Raw genomic sequence first — 16,359 nt, 5'->3', positions numbered from 1 at the left:
TGGTGGTTACCAGGGGCTGGAGAAGGGTGAATGGCAAGTTACTATTTAAGGGGTATAGAGTTTTAGCTTTGCAAGATGAAAACAGTTCTATGGCTGGATGACAGTGATGGCTGTACAACAATGTGAATGTACTTAATGCCACTGAACTGTACACTTAAAATGGTTATGATGGCAAATTTTATGTGTGTTTTGCCACAAATTTTTTAAATGGAAAAAGCAGGCATAAAATCAGTGTTATAGTGACACAATGTGAAAAAGATTCAACCCACTGTTGCTGGCTTTGAAGCTGGGGGCATCGGGTGTGAGCCAAGGAATGTAGGTGGCCTCTAGAAGCTGGAAAGGACAAGGAAATTGATTCTCCCCTAGATCCTCTAGAAAAGAACACAGGCCCTGCCAAAACCTTTATTCTAGTCCAGAAAGACCCATGTCAGACCTCTGACCTACAGAACCAGAAGATAATAAATTTGTATTGTTTTAAACCACACATACACACACACAAAAAGACCTAAGGTGAGCAGTCTGTTCTGAGATTGAAAAAAATGAGTATTTCATAGGGACAAATTCAGACTGAGGCTTCATTCTGGTTAATATTCCTGTTTCTGTTTGCTAAGGGAGTATATATATATTTTTTTAAAGGAACAAGCCATAAGGGTGAAACAGAGATGCTTCACATGTTCCTTCACTAAGTGTTCCCACTCACCAGGCTCAGCAGCCAGTGGCCAGCCGGTGTTAGATTCTAGCACTCCATGGGCATGCATAGAGTAGGGCCGGCTGGCATTGTTCTTGAACACCACAGTTAGAATATCACCAACCTCTCCTCTGATAAGTGGGCCTAGTATACACAAAAGAAGAAAAAGTCTCATTAGTAGAATAGTGGAACAGGGACATTAAAGACATTTAAAAAGGGATATACATAGGAGTTCCCTAGAATTAGGGGTTTGCCTGGAGAAAGGGTCCCAAAGCTGAAAGTCATGACTGACTCCATTTTAAAATTCAGAAGTCCTTGAGCTGATACTGCTACCCACAGGATAAAGGTACTTCAACAAGATTATGCCTCCAATTATCCCTACTTTTCCCACCCCAACTCTCTTTGTATAATAGCCCAAGTTTCTAGATATTCAGGGCTCTGTGGAATCATTGTTGGTAAGGAGTGAGAGTTTGACACAGAGTACAGAATTGCTGTGTTCCCTTCAAGGACCAGTGGGTCCTTTCCGTGTGAAGATAAGAATGATGAAACTCATTGGCTCCTATGAAAGTGAAGAAACTACAGCAATAATTGCAAGGGTGTAAGGGTAATATGCTTCTCTGTACCATTTTTCCTACTCTTCGATGTTCCTAAGTTCCCTTGCTTTTAGCATTGAAAAGAAAATCATCACCTTTACAGATCCCTAGATATAGAGGCCTGGAAATAACTGGTTTAGGTTGCAGCAGAATTCATGAATTACCCCCATATGATGGCTTATTTTCATGGATGATTTATAAAATATGACCATAGCTCCACTATAAGGAAAACTGATAATGGGGAATGGAGAGGCCTTTCTGATATGACATGACCTTCCTAGGAGCATCACAGGTTTCTAGACACTAGGAGGGAAGTGGAATTCCCTTACCTAAGATTCCCAAGTGTTCCTCTGATCCAGTCCTTGGCCGTCGGACCCTGAATGTACCATCAGTGTATTCCCTGAATACAGCTTTCTTGTATCTGGAACCCAGGAGTCCATCTTTGTTGCTCAGGAAAATGTGACCATAACTAGAGGAATCCAAAGAGTGGCATCAGCACCTTGCCCTTAACCCCTCATTTTCAAGTATGGGAAAGCTATGTCAGACCCAACCTCATGTCACAGGTATAAGAAGGTGAGGCCTATTCCTTCTAATATCAGATTACACACTTTGGCTGCATATCTGCAGTTAAAGATGGCATATTTAAATATTTATTCATATTTCCTTGTTTTCTATCATCCAGTTAGGAATTTATAGTAAAATTAATCTGGTAAGAATCAGAAGCCGTGAACTCTAGCTCCAGCCTTAATGATGTCTTAGATGGAATTAGTCTGACAAAGAACAAGGTACAGGTGGTAAGAGAATACTAACTGCTTCTGTTGCTGGTGGATAAGGGGTAGGGAGAGGTAGGAAGAAAATGAAATCTTACAGATTTCTCATTATGGGATGTTTTCCTGTTTGCAGAGAGCTTTATTATTCATTTTATCATTTGATCGTCCCAATAGGCTGATGAGGTATGTATGTCCTAGAGGTGGAATCCAGTGATCTAGAGGTGACAGGGCTTAGCTTCATTGATACTATCAGCCAGAAAGGGAGCCAGGGCTTGGATTAAAGGCTGGTCAAGTTCTTTCAACTATACCACATCACTTTAAAGATGAGTAAACCAGAGTCCAGAAAAGGGAATTAATTTTTTCTAGCTTGCAGAACAAGTTAGCAAAAAGGCTTCAACCTTCAAAAACCAACATAAAGATTGGCAAAGGGTAATGAGAACACCAAAAATAAACTATAGTGGAAATTGCTAAACTGTACCATAATTTCCAGTCTCCCCTCCTTCCTTCTTAGTAACAGAATCACCTAGGTTTTAGCTGAGCACATGGCTGCCTAACCAGAGATTACGCTTCCTGGACTTTCTTGCAGCTAGGTATAGCCATATGAATAAGTTCAGGATAACGGGGTTTCAGATAAAGTAAGGTAATACAACTTCATGTCCTTGCCTCACAGACAATGCTGCTTGCCATGGATTTAGTTCCCATTTCTTGATAGCTGGAATGACTACAACTGGAAGAGATGTCTTAGTTCCAGAGATGAAGGCAAGTGTTATGGGTGACTGGTTAACCTATTGGCCCTGAACTGCTCATATTTGTACTTAAGCAAGAAATAAAATTCTAACATATTTAAGCCACTCTATTTTGGGCTTTTTCTTCTATACAGCTTAGCCTCTATCTTAATGATATTTTGTCAAGGGACATCTGAGCTTGGGGACATTCAGTCCCTTGAGTAAATTCCCTATAAATTTTAAGTCCCAATATCAGTGCTTCTGGCTAACAAGAGGAAAGGATGCCAAGACTGAGAGCATGAGGATGTGGGCAAGGTTTTACTTCAACTCTACAGTATAACAACATAGACAAAGCACTGAGTGCCAGCTTACCTGTGTTCTAGTCCTTCCTCTAGATTTGCTGATATCTTATTAGTTGACTTTAGATAAGTGCCTCCTCAGCTCAGAATTTCAGTATCCTCCTCCATTTCAGTAAAATGGTCCAGAGCCTTTGAAAATGTGATTGCTTATTTTCTGAAGCCTTACCTATCCTTCTCAGACTGGTTGTGCCATTCTAGTTCCCAGCTCCTGTCAGGGCAATAGTCCCACTCCATCTCTTCTGCCATGATGTAGTAGATCCTTGCAGCTTGGTAACGTTGACGAGGGTTAGCTTGGCGGCCAGGACACTGGGAGACATTATAGATTGCTTTCATCCCTGCTTCTCTATGGCTGCCTGCCTGGCAGTAAATTTCAAATGTCCCTGAGGTAAGAACAGAGAGAAAACCTGAATCAAAATACCCCTGTATTGTGCCTGAGGGAGTTCCTACTTCTCTCTAGGCATATTGCAGAGAGTGGGTAGTTTTAGATAAGGTTTTTCTATGCATTAGATAAAAGATTATTACAAGTTTATTGAGAGCAATGAGCAACAGAGTTTAAGAGCTCTGGTGCCAAAGCTACATAGTCTGGGTTTAAAACTAAACCTGCCACTAGGATGACCAGCTCCTCCCTGTTTACCAAGGGCTTCTCTAGTTTTAGCACTGAAAGTCCCACATCCCTGGAAACTCCTCAGTTCTGAGCAAACCGTGATGGTCAGTCACCCGATCTGACACTTATTATCTATATAACCTTCAGGAAAATTTTAAGCCTCTGTATGTTTCAGTTTCCTCATGGTAAAGTGGGGGGCATTTTACTTAATAGGATTTTTTAGAATTAAACACAATAATATGTAGATATTGCTTGGCACATTATAGAGTAAATGTTCAAGTGAAACTATAAGTAAGTAAATAAAGCTGTAATTATTATTTGAAGGAAGGAATTGACCAATTTTCTCCTTTCCTACCAAGTCTCAAAGAAATAAATGTGGGCTGAAATATAAATATATATATATATATATATATGAATTTCTTGATCACAAGAATTCTTACATCAGAGAGCTTTGGAATGGCTTTCCCTAGGTTTTTTACAATGAAATGTTTGGATATCAGTCTTAAATATCTGAGTTGTAGAGCTGCCTGGATCTAATCTCAAGATTCAGGTTTCTATGCCAAGGACACATAGGCTCATAGACTACTGATCAGGAGAAACTACCTTTTTTACATTTTCCCCAGTGTTCCTTCCTTTACTGCTGACTGCCTATACCACTACAAATTCCTCCTAGATTTTCTGTTTTTTTTTTCTTTCTTTCTTTCTTTCTTTTTTTTTTTTCTTTCTTTCTTTCTTTCTTTCTTTTTTTTTTTTTTTTTTTTGTGCTACGCGGGCCTCTCACTGTTGTGGCCTCTCCCGTTGCAGAGCACAGGCTCCGGACGCGCAGGCTTAGCGGCCATGGCTCACGGGCCTAGCCGCTCCGTGGCATGTGGGATCTTCCCGGACCTGGACACGAACCCGCGTTCCCTGCATCAGCAGGCGGACTCTCAACCACTGCGCCAACAGGGACGCCCCCTCCTAGCTTTTAAAGGCCTCTATGAGCTAGCTCCAAACTATTGATGCAATCCCACTTAGCACTCTGTCCCAAACTCAACCAGTGCTTTAACTAAATCTGTCCCTGATTGCCCCTCTCACATATCTCATTCTTATCTTGGAATTTTCACTCATGTTATTTTTACTTTTCTGGAATAGACCTGCCCATCCCCTTCCCCATAAATATCTATAAGAGTTCACTCATTCTCCAAGACCCAATTCATGCTTCATCTCTTCCAGAAAGTCCTCGCTGACTACTCTGGCCCACATTGGACTCTATGTTCTTGGCCTCTCTACTCTTAAAACACTTTACATCTAAATCACATGGTTAAGGACTAAGTTCTCCTCTCTTTAAAAACCAGTCCTTTCCACTAGTTTATAGACTTCTTGAAAAATATCTAGTATTTTCTTTCCATATCTACTTTCTGACTTTTCTATTTCCCTTATACCCCAAATCTATTCCATCAGTAAATCTTATCATCTCTTCCCTCACAGTCATCCTTCTGTTTCCACTCTCACTTCCTTAGTCAAAGCCACTATCATCTCTCACCTGGAAAACTTCAATGGTCTCACAACTGTCTCCTCTGTTTCTCCCTCCCACCTCAAACATTCTCCAAACAAGATACAGGGTCCTCTTTAACAAATATGATCCAGAGCACATTGCTCCCTTGTTTAAATGCTCCATTCATACTCAGAATACAATTCAAGTTCCTGACTGTGGTCTATAAGGCCCTATATAATATGACTCTTGCCAACCTCTATGATTTCATATGATGTCAGGCTTCTCCTTGCTCACTACACTCCAATCATATTGGCCTTCTTTCTGACCCTTGAACAAACCACGTTTATTCCCACCTTGAGACATTTACACTTGCTTGTCCCTCTGCTCAGAATATTCTGCTCAGAGATCTTCATATAGCTCCTTCCTCCCCATTACTTAGATCTTAAATGTCACAATCTCAGAGTGGTCTTCCCTAAATACCTTCTCTAAAGCTCCAATCAGTTTATCACACCATTGTATTTTATTTCCTTCATGACATATATCATGATCTGAAATTATCTTATTATTTTATGTGTGTGTGTTTGTGTGTTTGTTGTAGATCTCCCCTGGGAGTAAGTATCATGTCTATCTTTTCACCTCTTTATCCCAGTCCTAGCACATGGAAGGTGTGCAATAAATATGTGTTGAGTGAATGAATTCTGTGCAAATGAATGACTGTATACACTGGCCAAACGTCATAGCTTAGGGGTTGGTATGGAGAAGAAAGTCTGATGATCACTGGAGGGAATGGGAAAAAATAGAAGCCTTTTTGAGAGAACCATGTGACCTGGGATTATCACATCATCTTTTATGGACATTGTTGTCCAAGGTGATTCTTTTTAAAAAATAATATATTTATTTATTAATTTGGCTTCACCAGGTCTTAGTTGTAGCACACGGGATCTTTAGTTGTACCATGTGGGTTCTAGTTCCCTGACCACGGATTGAACCCGGGCCCCTTGTATTGAGAGTGTGGAGTCTTAGTCACTGGACCACCAGGGAAGTCCCCAAGTTTCTTCTTTTTCAAGGCTTTTCTGCCTTTGGCATCTGAGTCTCCTCCTACCTCTGTGACCAATCTTTTTCCTTTCTCCTTAACCTAGTTTATCTTCTCCCTTCTACCACTTAAATGTTGATTTTTGCTTTAAGTTTTATTTCCTATAACTTTACATGCTAAAGGACTTCAACTATGAAAATACCCAAATTTCTCTCTCTAGGCTGGACTTTTCCTCCAATGTTTATATTTCCACCCACAGCTATCTACTGTAAAGTCCACACAACTTGGACTTCACAAGAAATTTAAAATTCAACATGCCCCCAAATGAGTGCTTCTACCCAAACCTTACTATCCTTTCCTTGCTTCTGTGTTTGCTCATTTGGTTAATGACACCACCATCCATCTAGTGCACAAGCCAAAGGAAAACCTCAGACATCCTTTCTTCTTGCTCAGCCCCTCAGCAAAGTCCTGTCATTTCTCTCTCAAATATCCCTTAACTCTGCCCCTTCTCTCCATCCCTATTGCTCCCACTCACTGTCAGGCTCTCATCACCTCTTTCAAGGGCCTCCTGCTCTACCTCCTCTTAAACCTTTTTTCTTGGTGTTCCTCAACAAGGCTGGTATTAGCAGTTTGTGTGGGATTATTTTTCATTGTTTAAGACTGTCTTACATATTGCAGAAAGCTTGAGAATCTCTGACTCCCACTCTCTAAATGACAGTATCACACTCCCATATATCCAGTCATTGTGACAACTAAAATTATCTCCACACATTTCCAAACACCTTTTAGCATATTGCCTTAGTTGAGAACCATTGAATAAAATCAATCTATGCAACTTTCTCTAAGCATATGCTGCTTTCCAGTCACTGCCTATGTGGTTCCTACTGTCTATAAGACCATCTTCACCACCTATCCACTTTATTTGCCTGGTGACAGTTTACTCTTCTTTAAATGCTCAGTTTGAATGTCTGCTTTTCTAGGAAAGATTCACTCCACAAGTCAGACAGAATTTGTTATAGCTTCCCATGTGTTACTATAGCCCTTGGCTGATAACATTATCATAACATTGTGAATATTGTTTACATGCATTTCTCCTTTTCACACTAACTGTGAACTGCCTCATTCATCCTCACATCCCTAGCATCTAGACCAAAAAGTGGAAGAAAAGAGATATTTACTATGTCTGGGGAAAATCTAATTGTAAAAGAAAGGTAAAATAAAAAGTGAGGTAGAAAAAAGGAGAAACATGAAGACAAGAAGAGGGAAAAGATACAGATTAAAGGAAAAGGAAAAAGAAGAAAATAAACAAGAAGAAGGGAAAAGGAAAAGAAATAAAGATAAAAGAAAAAGGAGAAAAGAAGATTAAAAACAAAAATACAAAAAAAGAAACAAAAAAGGTAGGAAAAATCAAAGGAAGAAAAATAAAAGAAGTGAAAAAAAAGAGAGAGAAGGGAAGGAAAAGAAGGAAAGGAAGAAATAGAGATAAAAAGAATACAAGGAGAAAATGAAAAGAAGGGAAGATAAAAGGTAAGATAGGAGAAAAATAGATGAAAAAAGGGAAGAATGAAGGAAAGAAGAGGGAAAAGAGAAGAGAGATATAAAAAGGAGAGAAGCAAAACAAAAAGAAAGGATGAAAGAGGAAGAGGAAAAAATGGGAGAAGGGAGAAAAAGTAATGGGGAAAGAAAAGAGTGGGGAAAGGGGGAAAAATAAATGAATAAAGAATGAGTTTTAATGGTGAAAGAGAGAAAAGAAACTCTGAAGGACCAGAGCAGTAATAAATGTTCTCTTTGCTGCTGAGAAATCTAACATGAAGTTGGTGGAATATAGCACATTACAAGCTCTAGCTTCTTTTTCTGCCACTTTCCCTGGCTATCAAAGCTCTAGTGTCAGTGGTTCTTTTGGAAAAGCTGAGGTGTATTATTCAGGACATTTTTAAGTGCAAAATCATCATTTCTATTAAATATAATTAATATTTGAAATTAAAATATTATTAGAATTTAAAGCAAAGCAAAAACAGGATTAAAAACAGTCACCAATAAACCCACAACACTCGCACTCTTAACATTTTGCTGCATTTTTTCTGGGAATTTATTCTTCTGTTTTGTTAAACATATTGTAAACATCCAGCAAACAACATGTTGAATCTCCATGGTGATGCTTTAAGTCATCTGCAAAGCTGCTTAATTGCATATTTATATTTGCCGATCTTCATTGCTACCCCTTTTTCTAGTATTCCAAAGCCAGATTCTGGTTCTGGCTTTTCCATTAACTTGGTAATTTTGTCCTGTCTTTGGAGAGCTACTCACAATGGTCTCTCTCAGTCTTAATCAGAGACTAAACTCTAAAGGTAGAATGAAGGAGACTTCAGATTAAAGAGATTACCTAGGAGTAAGAATCAACAGGGGTTGATGGAGAAGGGGCAAGAGGGAAAAAAAAATAGAGCTGACATTCCTAACATGAGAAAATCATTTCCCCCCCCCCCCAGATCTCTGTCTCTTCCACCCATTAGCAAAATAAGTGAAAGATGATCTCGAAGGGGCTGTACCAGTTCCAACATTCTATGACTCGAGGATTGTTCACAAAGAGGAGAGTTTGAAAGGACTGGAAACTGCAAAGGTAAAAAGAGTTTGGGCTATTTCTAATAAGAAAACTCAGGAGTCTTGACCAAGATTAACCTTTTAAGCCTTTACTGTTATAAACCCATTCACTGCCTCTCCTCCCATGTCTTTAAGCCTTCTACAGTCACTCTCCTTGGGCCTTAGTGTGGCACAAAAATAATTTCACTCATGCGGAGTAAGAATGAGTCCCACAGACCTGGCTGGGGAGCCTGGCTAATTTCATAGGAAGGATATTAAACCTAGGGTTTGACTTTGGGACCAAGGCTAGAGAGATGGGTCTTTTTTTTCAGAAGTTCCCCACCCTAGCACTCACTACAAGAACTTAATTCTATTGTCCCCTTCAGCCCCATTAATCGTTATTTCTAATTTGCTAACAACAACTCTTCTTGACCAAGAAAATATCCTATGTAGATGGAGAGAAATGAGGACCCAAATGACCTGTTTATGTCAAGTTTTTGTCAAATTCAGTGCCAGGCTGAAATTATTAACTTGTCAAGGAAACTTGCTTTGTTTAAGGATTTTTTTTTCTCAAATATGAATGCAATTTACAGAACTAAAATAAAACTTTAGTGGGAACTGCATTTAACTGACAAATTTTTCTTAAAAACACTATTGTCACCTACTGCCTGGAGAAAAGAATACACCCTAGGCACTGCAAAGAGAAATTAAGATATTTCTGTTTTAGTATAGATCAGTGGAACAGGATAGAAAGCCCAGAGGTAAACCCACACACATATGGTCACCTTATCTTTGATAATGGAGGCAAGAATATACAATGGAGAAAAGAGGACCTCTTCAATAAGTGGTGCTGGGAAAACTGGACAGCTACATGTAAAATAATGAAATTAGAACACTTCCTAACACCATACACAAAAATAAACTCAAAATGGGTTAAAGACCTAAATGTAAGGCCAGACACTATAAAACTCTTAGAAGAAAACAGGCAGAACACTCTATGACATAAATCACAGCAAGATCCTTTTTGACCCACCTCCTAGAGAAATGGAAATAAAAACAAAACAAAACAAAAAAATGGGACCTAATGAAACTTAAAAGCTTTTGCACAGCAAAGGAAACCATAAACAAGATGAAAAGACAACCCTCAGAATGGGAGAAAATATTTGGAAATGAAGCAACTGACAAGGATTAATCTCCAAAATATACAAGCAGCTCAATAGCAAAAGAACAACAACCCAATCCAAAAATGAGCAGAAGACCTAAATAGACATTTCTCCAAAGATATACAGATTGCCAAGAAACACAAGAAAAGATGCTCAACATCACTAATTATTAGAGAAATGCAAATCAAAACTACAATGAGGTATCACCTCACACTGGTCAGAATGGCCATCACCAAAAAATCTACAAACAGGGCTTCCCTGGTGGCGCAGTGGTTGAGAGTCCACCTGCCGATGCAGGGGACATGGGTTCGTGCCCCAGTCCAGGAGGATCCCACATGCTGCGGAGCGACTGGGCCCGTGAGCCATGGCCGCTGAGCCTGCACGTCCAGAGCCTGTGCCCCTCAACGGGAGAGGCCACAGCAGTGAGAGGCCCGCGTAATGCAAAAAAAAAAAAAAAAAAAAAAAAAAAAATCTACAAACTATAAATGCTGGAGAGGGTATGCAGTAAAGGGAACACTCCTGCACTGTTGGTGGGAATGTAAATTGATACTACCACTATGGAGAACAGTATGGAGGTTCCTTAAAAAACTAAAAATAGAATTACCATACGACCCAGCAATCCCACTACTGGGTATATACCGTGTGAAAACCGTAATTCAAAAATAATCGTGTACCACAATGTTCACTGCAGCACTACTTACAATAGCCAGGACATGGAAGCAACCTAAGTGTCCATCGACAGGTGAATGGATAAAGAATATGTGGCACATATATACAATGGAATATTACTCAGCCATAAAATGAAACGAATTTGGGTTATTTGTAGTGAGGTGGATGGACCTAGATTTTGTCATACAGAATGAAATAAGTCATAAAGAGAAAGAAAAATACCACATGCTAACGCATATATATGGAATCTAAAAAGAAAAAAAAAGGTTCTGATTATCCTAGGGACAGGACAGAAATAAAGACGTAGAGATAGAGAATCGACTTGAGGACATGGGGAGGGGGAAGTTTAAGCTGGGACGAAGTGAGAGAGTAGCATTGACATATCTACACTACCGAATGTAAAACAGATAGCTAGTGGGAAGCAGCTGCATAGTACAGGGAGATCAGCTCGGTGTTTTGTGACCACGTAGAGCCGTGGGAGAGAGGATCAAGAGGGAGGGGTTTGGGGGATACATGTATCCATATAGCTGACTCACTTTGTTATACAGAAGAAACTAACAGAATATTGTAACGCAATTATACTCCAATAAAGATGCTAAAAACATAATCAAACTACACAAAAAAGAGAAATTACTGCCGCATTATGAAATATCAGTCACAGATGGAATCTGAAGAAACATTCTAGTCAAATTTCATCATGAAAGAAGGATAGGGAGAGGGAATGGGAAGAGGAGAGGGAAGGAAGGTGGGACAGAGGAAGAAAGAGAAGAAAGGAAGAGAGGGAGAGAGGGGGAAGAACGAACAAAAAAGAAGGAAGAAATCTAGCCACAGAGAGGGGAAGTAATTAGACAAAAATTGGACAGCAAGTTAATGAAAGAGCTTGGACTAGAAGTTCCTGTGTTCTGATTCCTAGGCTGCAACTGTTACAGCACACTTCGCCCCCCACTCCCACCAGAAGTTTACAAAACTCCTCACATAATATCAGAGTTGGAAGCACTTATAGGTACATCTCATGGACCTCTTTTCCAATGCAAGGGTTAAATCTATAGAATATCTACATGGCCAAGGGGCTATGCAACCAAGTCTACCCTCTATCTATACAAGAATTGCCCTGATACTGGGCAGCATCTCTATTTCTCTCTTGTTGTTTCAGAAAAGAGCTTCCTCAGCTCTTTATTCTGCCTGCAACTGAGAAGAGAATCCAAATAACCAAAACATGGAGTACACATTGAGGAAGGAGAAGACATAACTGTTTTGAAAAGTTCACAAGTACCCTCAACATGACTTTTCTTTTCTCTTCACCAGCCCCCCACCTCACCCAGCCCAATGCCCAATAAAGTTTCTCAGCCTAGGGCCAGCTGCTAAAGCACTTACCAGGGTTGTCAGGCTGCATGATGGCCATAACAAAGGTGTGAGGAAAGAGCATGGCTGCACTCTTTCTCATGCCCTGAAGCTGCACAGTGTTGCCCTGGAACGTGACCCCATGCACATCAGTCTCTGTGCCCAGGCCAACCAGATGCCAGGCCACTGTGTCACCCTTGCACATGTCCAGCCTGGGCAAGTTAGAGAACAGAAACCCGTTAATGGCTGGAAAACAAAAACACAAGACAAGATGGGGAGGTGAGACCAGACTACTTGGGCACCAGCCAGCAGAATGGCATCAGCTCTGTACTAAGTTTTCCCACAACTTGAAACTTCGGAGTCATTCTCCACTCCTCTGCCTTCTTCCCTAAGCCACTTTAGTTCTACTTATGAAGAGCTGCCTCTTTGGGACGAGGGCCTTATTGTCCTTTCTGGCCTTACCTGCTGCCCCTCCTCCACCATACTTCACATCCTGGCAAAACTGAACTACTCTCCACTCCCACAACTCTTTCACACACTCACACACACACACACACACACACACACGAGTATTAATCTTTCCTATTTCCACTTTCTTGAAACTCTTCTCCCTTGGCTTCTGTAGCACCATGTGTCCTTGATTCTCTTATAACTTTTCTGAATGTTCCTCCTCCATCTTGTACTCATTCTCCATGCCTCTGTAAAGTGTTGGAGAGAACCTTGGAGTTCCCCAAGGTTCCTTCCTCAGCTTTCAATCTGTTTCCTCCTTTTCATCTTCACTCCCACTGCCTTATTTCTGGCTCTCATCATCTCTGGCCTGAACTCCTACACAAAAGCCTCCTCCCTGGTACTCCTACCTATAACCTATCCTCCCACTCTCTTTCACACACACATACACACCATTATCCTGTGAGCTCTATTTGCCTCTGTATCCACAAGGCCTTAAACATGGTAGGCATGTAGAAAATACTTGTTGATTTTTCACATGCTGTTGTCTTTGCCTGGAATAAACTTTCCCTCTGGTTTCTCTCTACAGCAAATTACTACATATCCATAATGCACTAGCTCAAATATCATCTACCCTGTAAAGCAGTTTTTACACTCTTTCTGGCTTCCTTGAATCTTTTCTCCCTACAAAATTCTGAAATGTCACTTACCACAGCTTCCAGTGGTTTACTTACAAATTTATCTCCCACACTAGATTGACCTAGCATGAAGCACATCATTTTTTGCAAGCACCTCGCATGTTACCTAGTACTTATCAGTTGTCAAATAAATTCAGACTGGAATAAACTTGGTTTGTAGACTGTATTACTTTTTCCAACTGATGTAACTGACTGGTAATGAGAACCAGGAGATAGAGCCAAAAGACAACACACTCGTTCTTGACTCTCTCCCACCCTACATACTCCGCTCAAAAATACAGGGACGCCTGCTTGAAGCTGATCCCTTTTCAATGTTCCTACATCCACTGGGACCAGCTTTAATGAGTAACTTTATTTGGTCATCCCCTGGGATGCTGATGGAAACATCGCTAACTGCTTGATTCTGCTTCCCCTACCTATAATGTTTGATTGCAAAGTTATTCAGACTTCAAGGCTCAGTCAAGCACTTCCTTCTTCCAGGAATCCTTTAACTGGATTGTTCCTCATTAATGTTCTCTTTTTCTGAACGCTATGCCACTTAAAAGCTGTTCCACACAATTTAGCACTTAATTATAATCTGTCTTGGATATTCTATAATTGTTTCATGGGCATTAGTTTCAATTCATTGCAAAATGCTGAGAGTTCCTTACAAACTTGGACCATGACTCCCCATTAATTCACTCACCCACCCACCTATTCATTAATTTAGTAGTTCACTAGTTCAATAACTACTTACTCTATATTAGACCATGTAAAGGATACACAGATAAACAGCAAACAATACTCACCTTTAAGGAGACTACACTCTAGCAGAAGTCAAAAGGCACGTAACAAATAACTACAATATTTTGGAGTGTATGGAACTTGCTATTGAAAGAGTCTGATAAAAATACAATAGTAGTTAGTAAGAGGGTGTCATCATCCTGGGACTTGGTAATAAGAAATGAGGAGGAGGTAGCTTTTGAGTAGGGCCTTAGAAAATGAGAAGAATTTCCACTGGCTAAGAGCAAAAATGTAAGGAGGGGTATTTCAAGCGGAGGACAAAGCATTACAAAAGCATGGACTCAGAAGAGTACAGGGCATGTCTATACAGAGAAAATATCCCTCTTTGGCTGGAGTATGGGGTTGGGAAGCAAGGATAGTGGGTGATAAGAAAGAAGGAGATAAGACTGGAAAGGTATCATCCCAGCTTACTCTCCTCATTGTCTAGCGGATTCTTTGTGTGCAATCCTCATTTTACAGTATCTTTTTCCAGTGTCTCCCATACTGTGTAACACAGAACAAAGCACAAGAAGGTGCTGAGTATAAGATATGTTGTTTTAGGTTTAATACCTTGATGTAGCTTGTCTCTTGGGAAGAGCTGACCGATAGGATCAATGTTTTCAGGAATGGATCATGATTAAATCTAGGCTAGATTTTACTTATAATCTCTCAGTTGTAGCTTAGGGTAAAAGCACTCCCCATACCATGCATCCGATTAGAGTCTTGAAAACCCTTGACATCCTCTGAGATCAGTCGGGAATCCAACATAGCAGCTGCTTGATTGGCATTGCTGTACCAGCTCTTGTTCTCATCCAACACAGTGAAAAGGAGAAAGAATTCTTTATCCACTCCTTTCTGTAGCCCCAGTGGAAGAAAACAGAGTGGGGAATAACCACAGTTTCAGCAGTTGTGGACTGTGCAGCTTCAGAACCCAATGATCCCTGATTATTTTCCATTTCCTTTTCCAAACACAGATCCAAGCCCGTATCTCCTACCTAGAGCTGCAGTTGTTGCTGTAAAGTTTTTCCTCAGGTAACTTCAAATTGCAAGTGGGTGAAGGGGGTTAGAATAAAGTGATAAGACTGGAGGGGAGGGATGTATGAAAGAGGGCAGGGAAGAGGCACAAGATTGTGCACAAGATTGATGAAGCGGTACAGAGTGTGATAGAAGAGAGCCTGGGATCAATTAAGGGGAAGAGTGGGGAAAGACAGCTGGGAGATCAGGGAGGGGGTGGTGGAGGATTCTATGGGGAGGGAGAAGCTAGAAAATAAAAGAAAAAATAATTATACTAATTACTAACTTACTATTATTTTATTATTAATTTTAGTAATATTATTATTATTACTGCTAACATTTACTGAGTGTTTACTAGGTATCAGACACTGTGTCAAGCACTTTATATGGATTGTTTTAATTAGTGTTCACAGAAACCCAAGATACATTCTTCCATTGTTAACCCTTTACTGTAGATGAGGAAACTGAGGCAAAGAGAGTTTAAGTAATTTGCTCAAGGTTAAACAGCTAAGATTTATGGGCTGGTTATGAAAGAAGGCAAGAAAATAGTAAGGCAGAGTTAGGAATTAGGAGCAAGTTTTAAGGGCCACTGAGGTTAAAACAATGAGGAGATGTTGGGAGAATATAAAATAGAAAGGAATAGAGACTAAGGAAGATATGTGTTTGTGAACAAAAGAATAGCATGCAAGATAGCATGAAGTCACCAACTATTAATTTCTGATTCAATAACTTGTTTTTTTATTCCTTCACTTCTAGAACCCAGTTCCATGCTTAACTCCTATTCAGCAACCCAACCTCATCCTCTTCCCAGCAAGCTTTCCAGCCAGAAACCATGGCAATACCTGCTTGCCATCTGCACCCAAGGCACCGGCCTTGCACACAAGCAGGGGACCCACCAGACCAGAATTTGTATCTCTTATAGGATCAGCAGCAGAGAAGTACATCCAGGTGAGACAGGCAGGATCCTGAGCAGTGGGGCCAGCATTGGGAGGGACTATCCAGCGGTATGTTACTTTCTCAAAGGGCTTAGCCACCAAGCCAGGGTGGGATGAGCCTATAGGAAATGACATAGAATTCATTACTCACATTGGCTAGAGTGAGTATCATCATCTCCAAACAGTGAAGTAAAGATCATAATCTACAAAGCATTTTGGAGTAGCAGTAGGAGAAGCAGCAACATAGAATATAGAATATTAAAAAAAGATTGTGAGTAGGAGTCAAGAGACTAGAGTTTGGGTTCTGGTTCTGCCACTACTTGTGATATGAATTGGGGAAATTTAAATTTCCCTAGGTTTCAGTTTTCAATACTCATAGGACCCAAGGATTGAAAGAACTTTTAAAACTTATTTGGAATATCCCTCACTTAAAAACATACATTCATCTCCTCTTGTAGTCCTACCTCTGCTTAAAAATATCCAGAGATGGAAGATTCACTACCTACC

General features: G+C 40.2%; 1 protein-coding gene across 2 annotated transcripts in view; it reads right to left on the bottom strand.

Moving 5' to 3' along the window:
• Nucleotides 1-16,359, bottom strand: part of HEPH (hephaestin) — a gene marked incomplete at its 3' end in the record, with an annotated part of 96,103 nt that overhangs the window by 48,273 nt on the left and 31,471 nt on the right. For both annotated transcript variants that reach the window (XM_079728266.1, XM_079728265.1), the window contains exons 9-14: nt 15,760-15,971; nt 14,608-14,758; nt 12,030-12,242; nt 3,302-3,515; nt 1,611-1,750; nt 701-832 (exon numbers count right to left, since the gene is read on the bottom strand). In XM_079728266.1, coding sequence (XP_079584392.1) covers nt 701-832; nt 1,611-1,750; nt 3,302-3,515; nt 12,030-12,242; nt 14,608-14,758; nt 15,760-15,971 — 1,062 coding nt within the window. The remainder of the gene's footprint in view (nt 1-700; nt 833-1,610; nt 1,751-3,301; nt 3,516-12,029; nt 12,243-14,607; nt 14,759-15,759; nt 15,972-16,359) is intronic.

This window comes from Hyperoodon ampullatus (assembly GCF_949752795.1).
Source record: "Hyperoodon ampullatus genome assembly, chromosome: X".
In the NCBI taxonomy this organism is placed as follows: domain Eukaryota; kingdom Metazoa; phylum Chordata; class Mammalia; order Artiodactyla; family Ziphiidae; genus Hyperoodon; species Hyperoodon ampullatus.
This window is presented reverse-complemented; position numbering and strand designations above follow the sequence as displayed.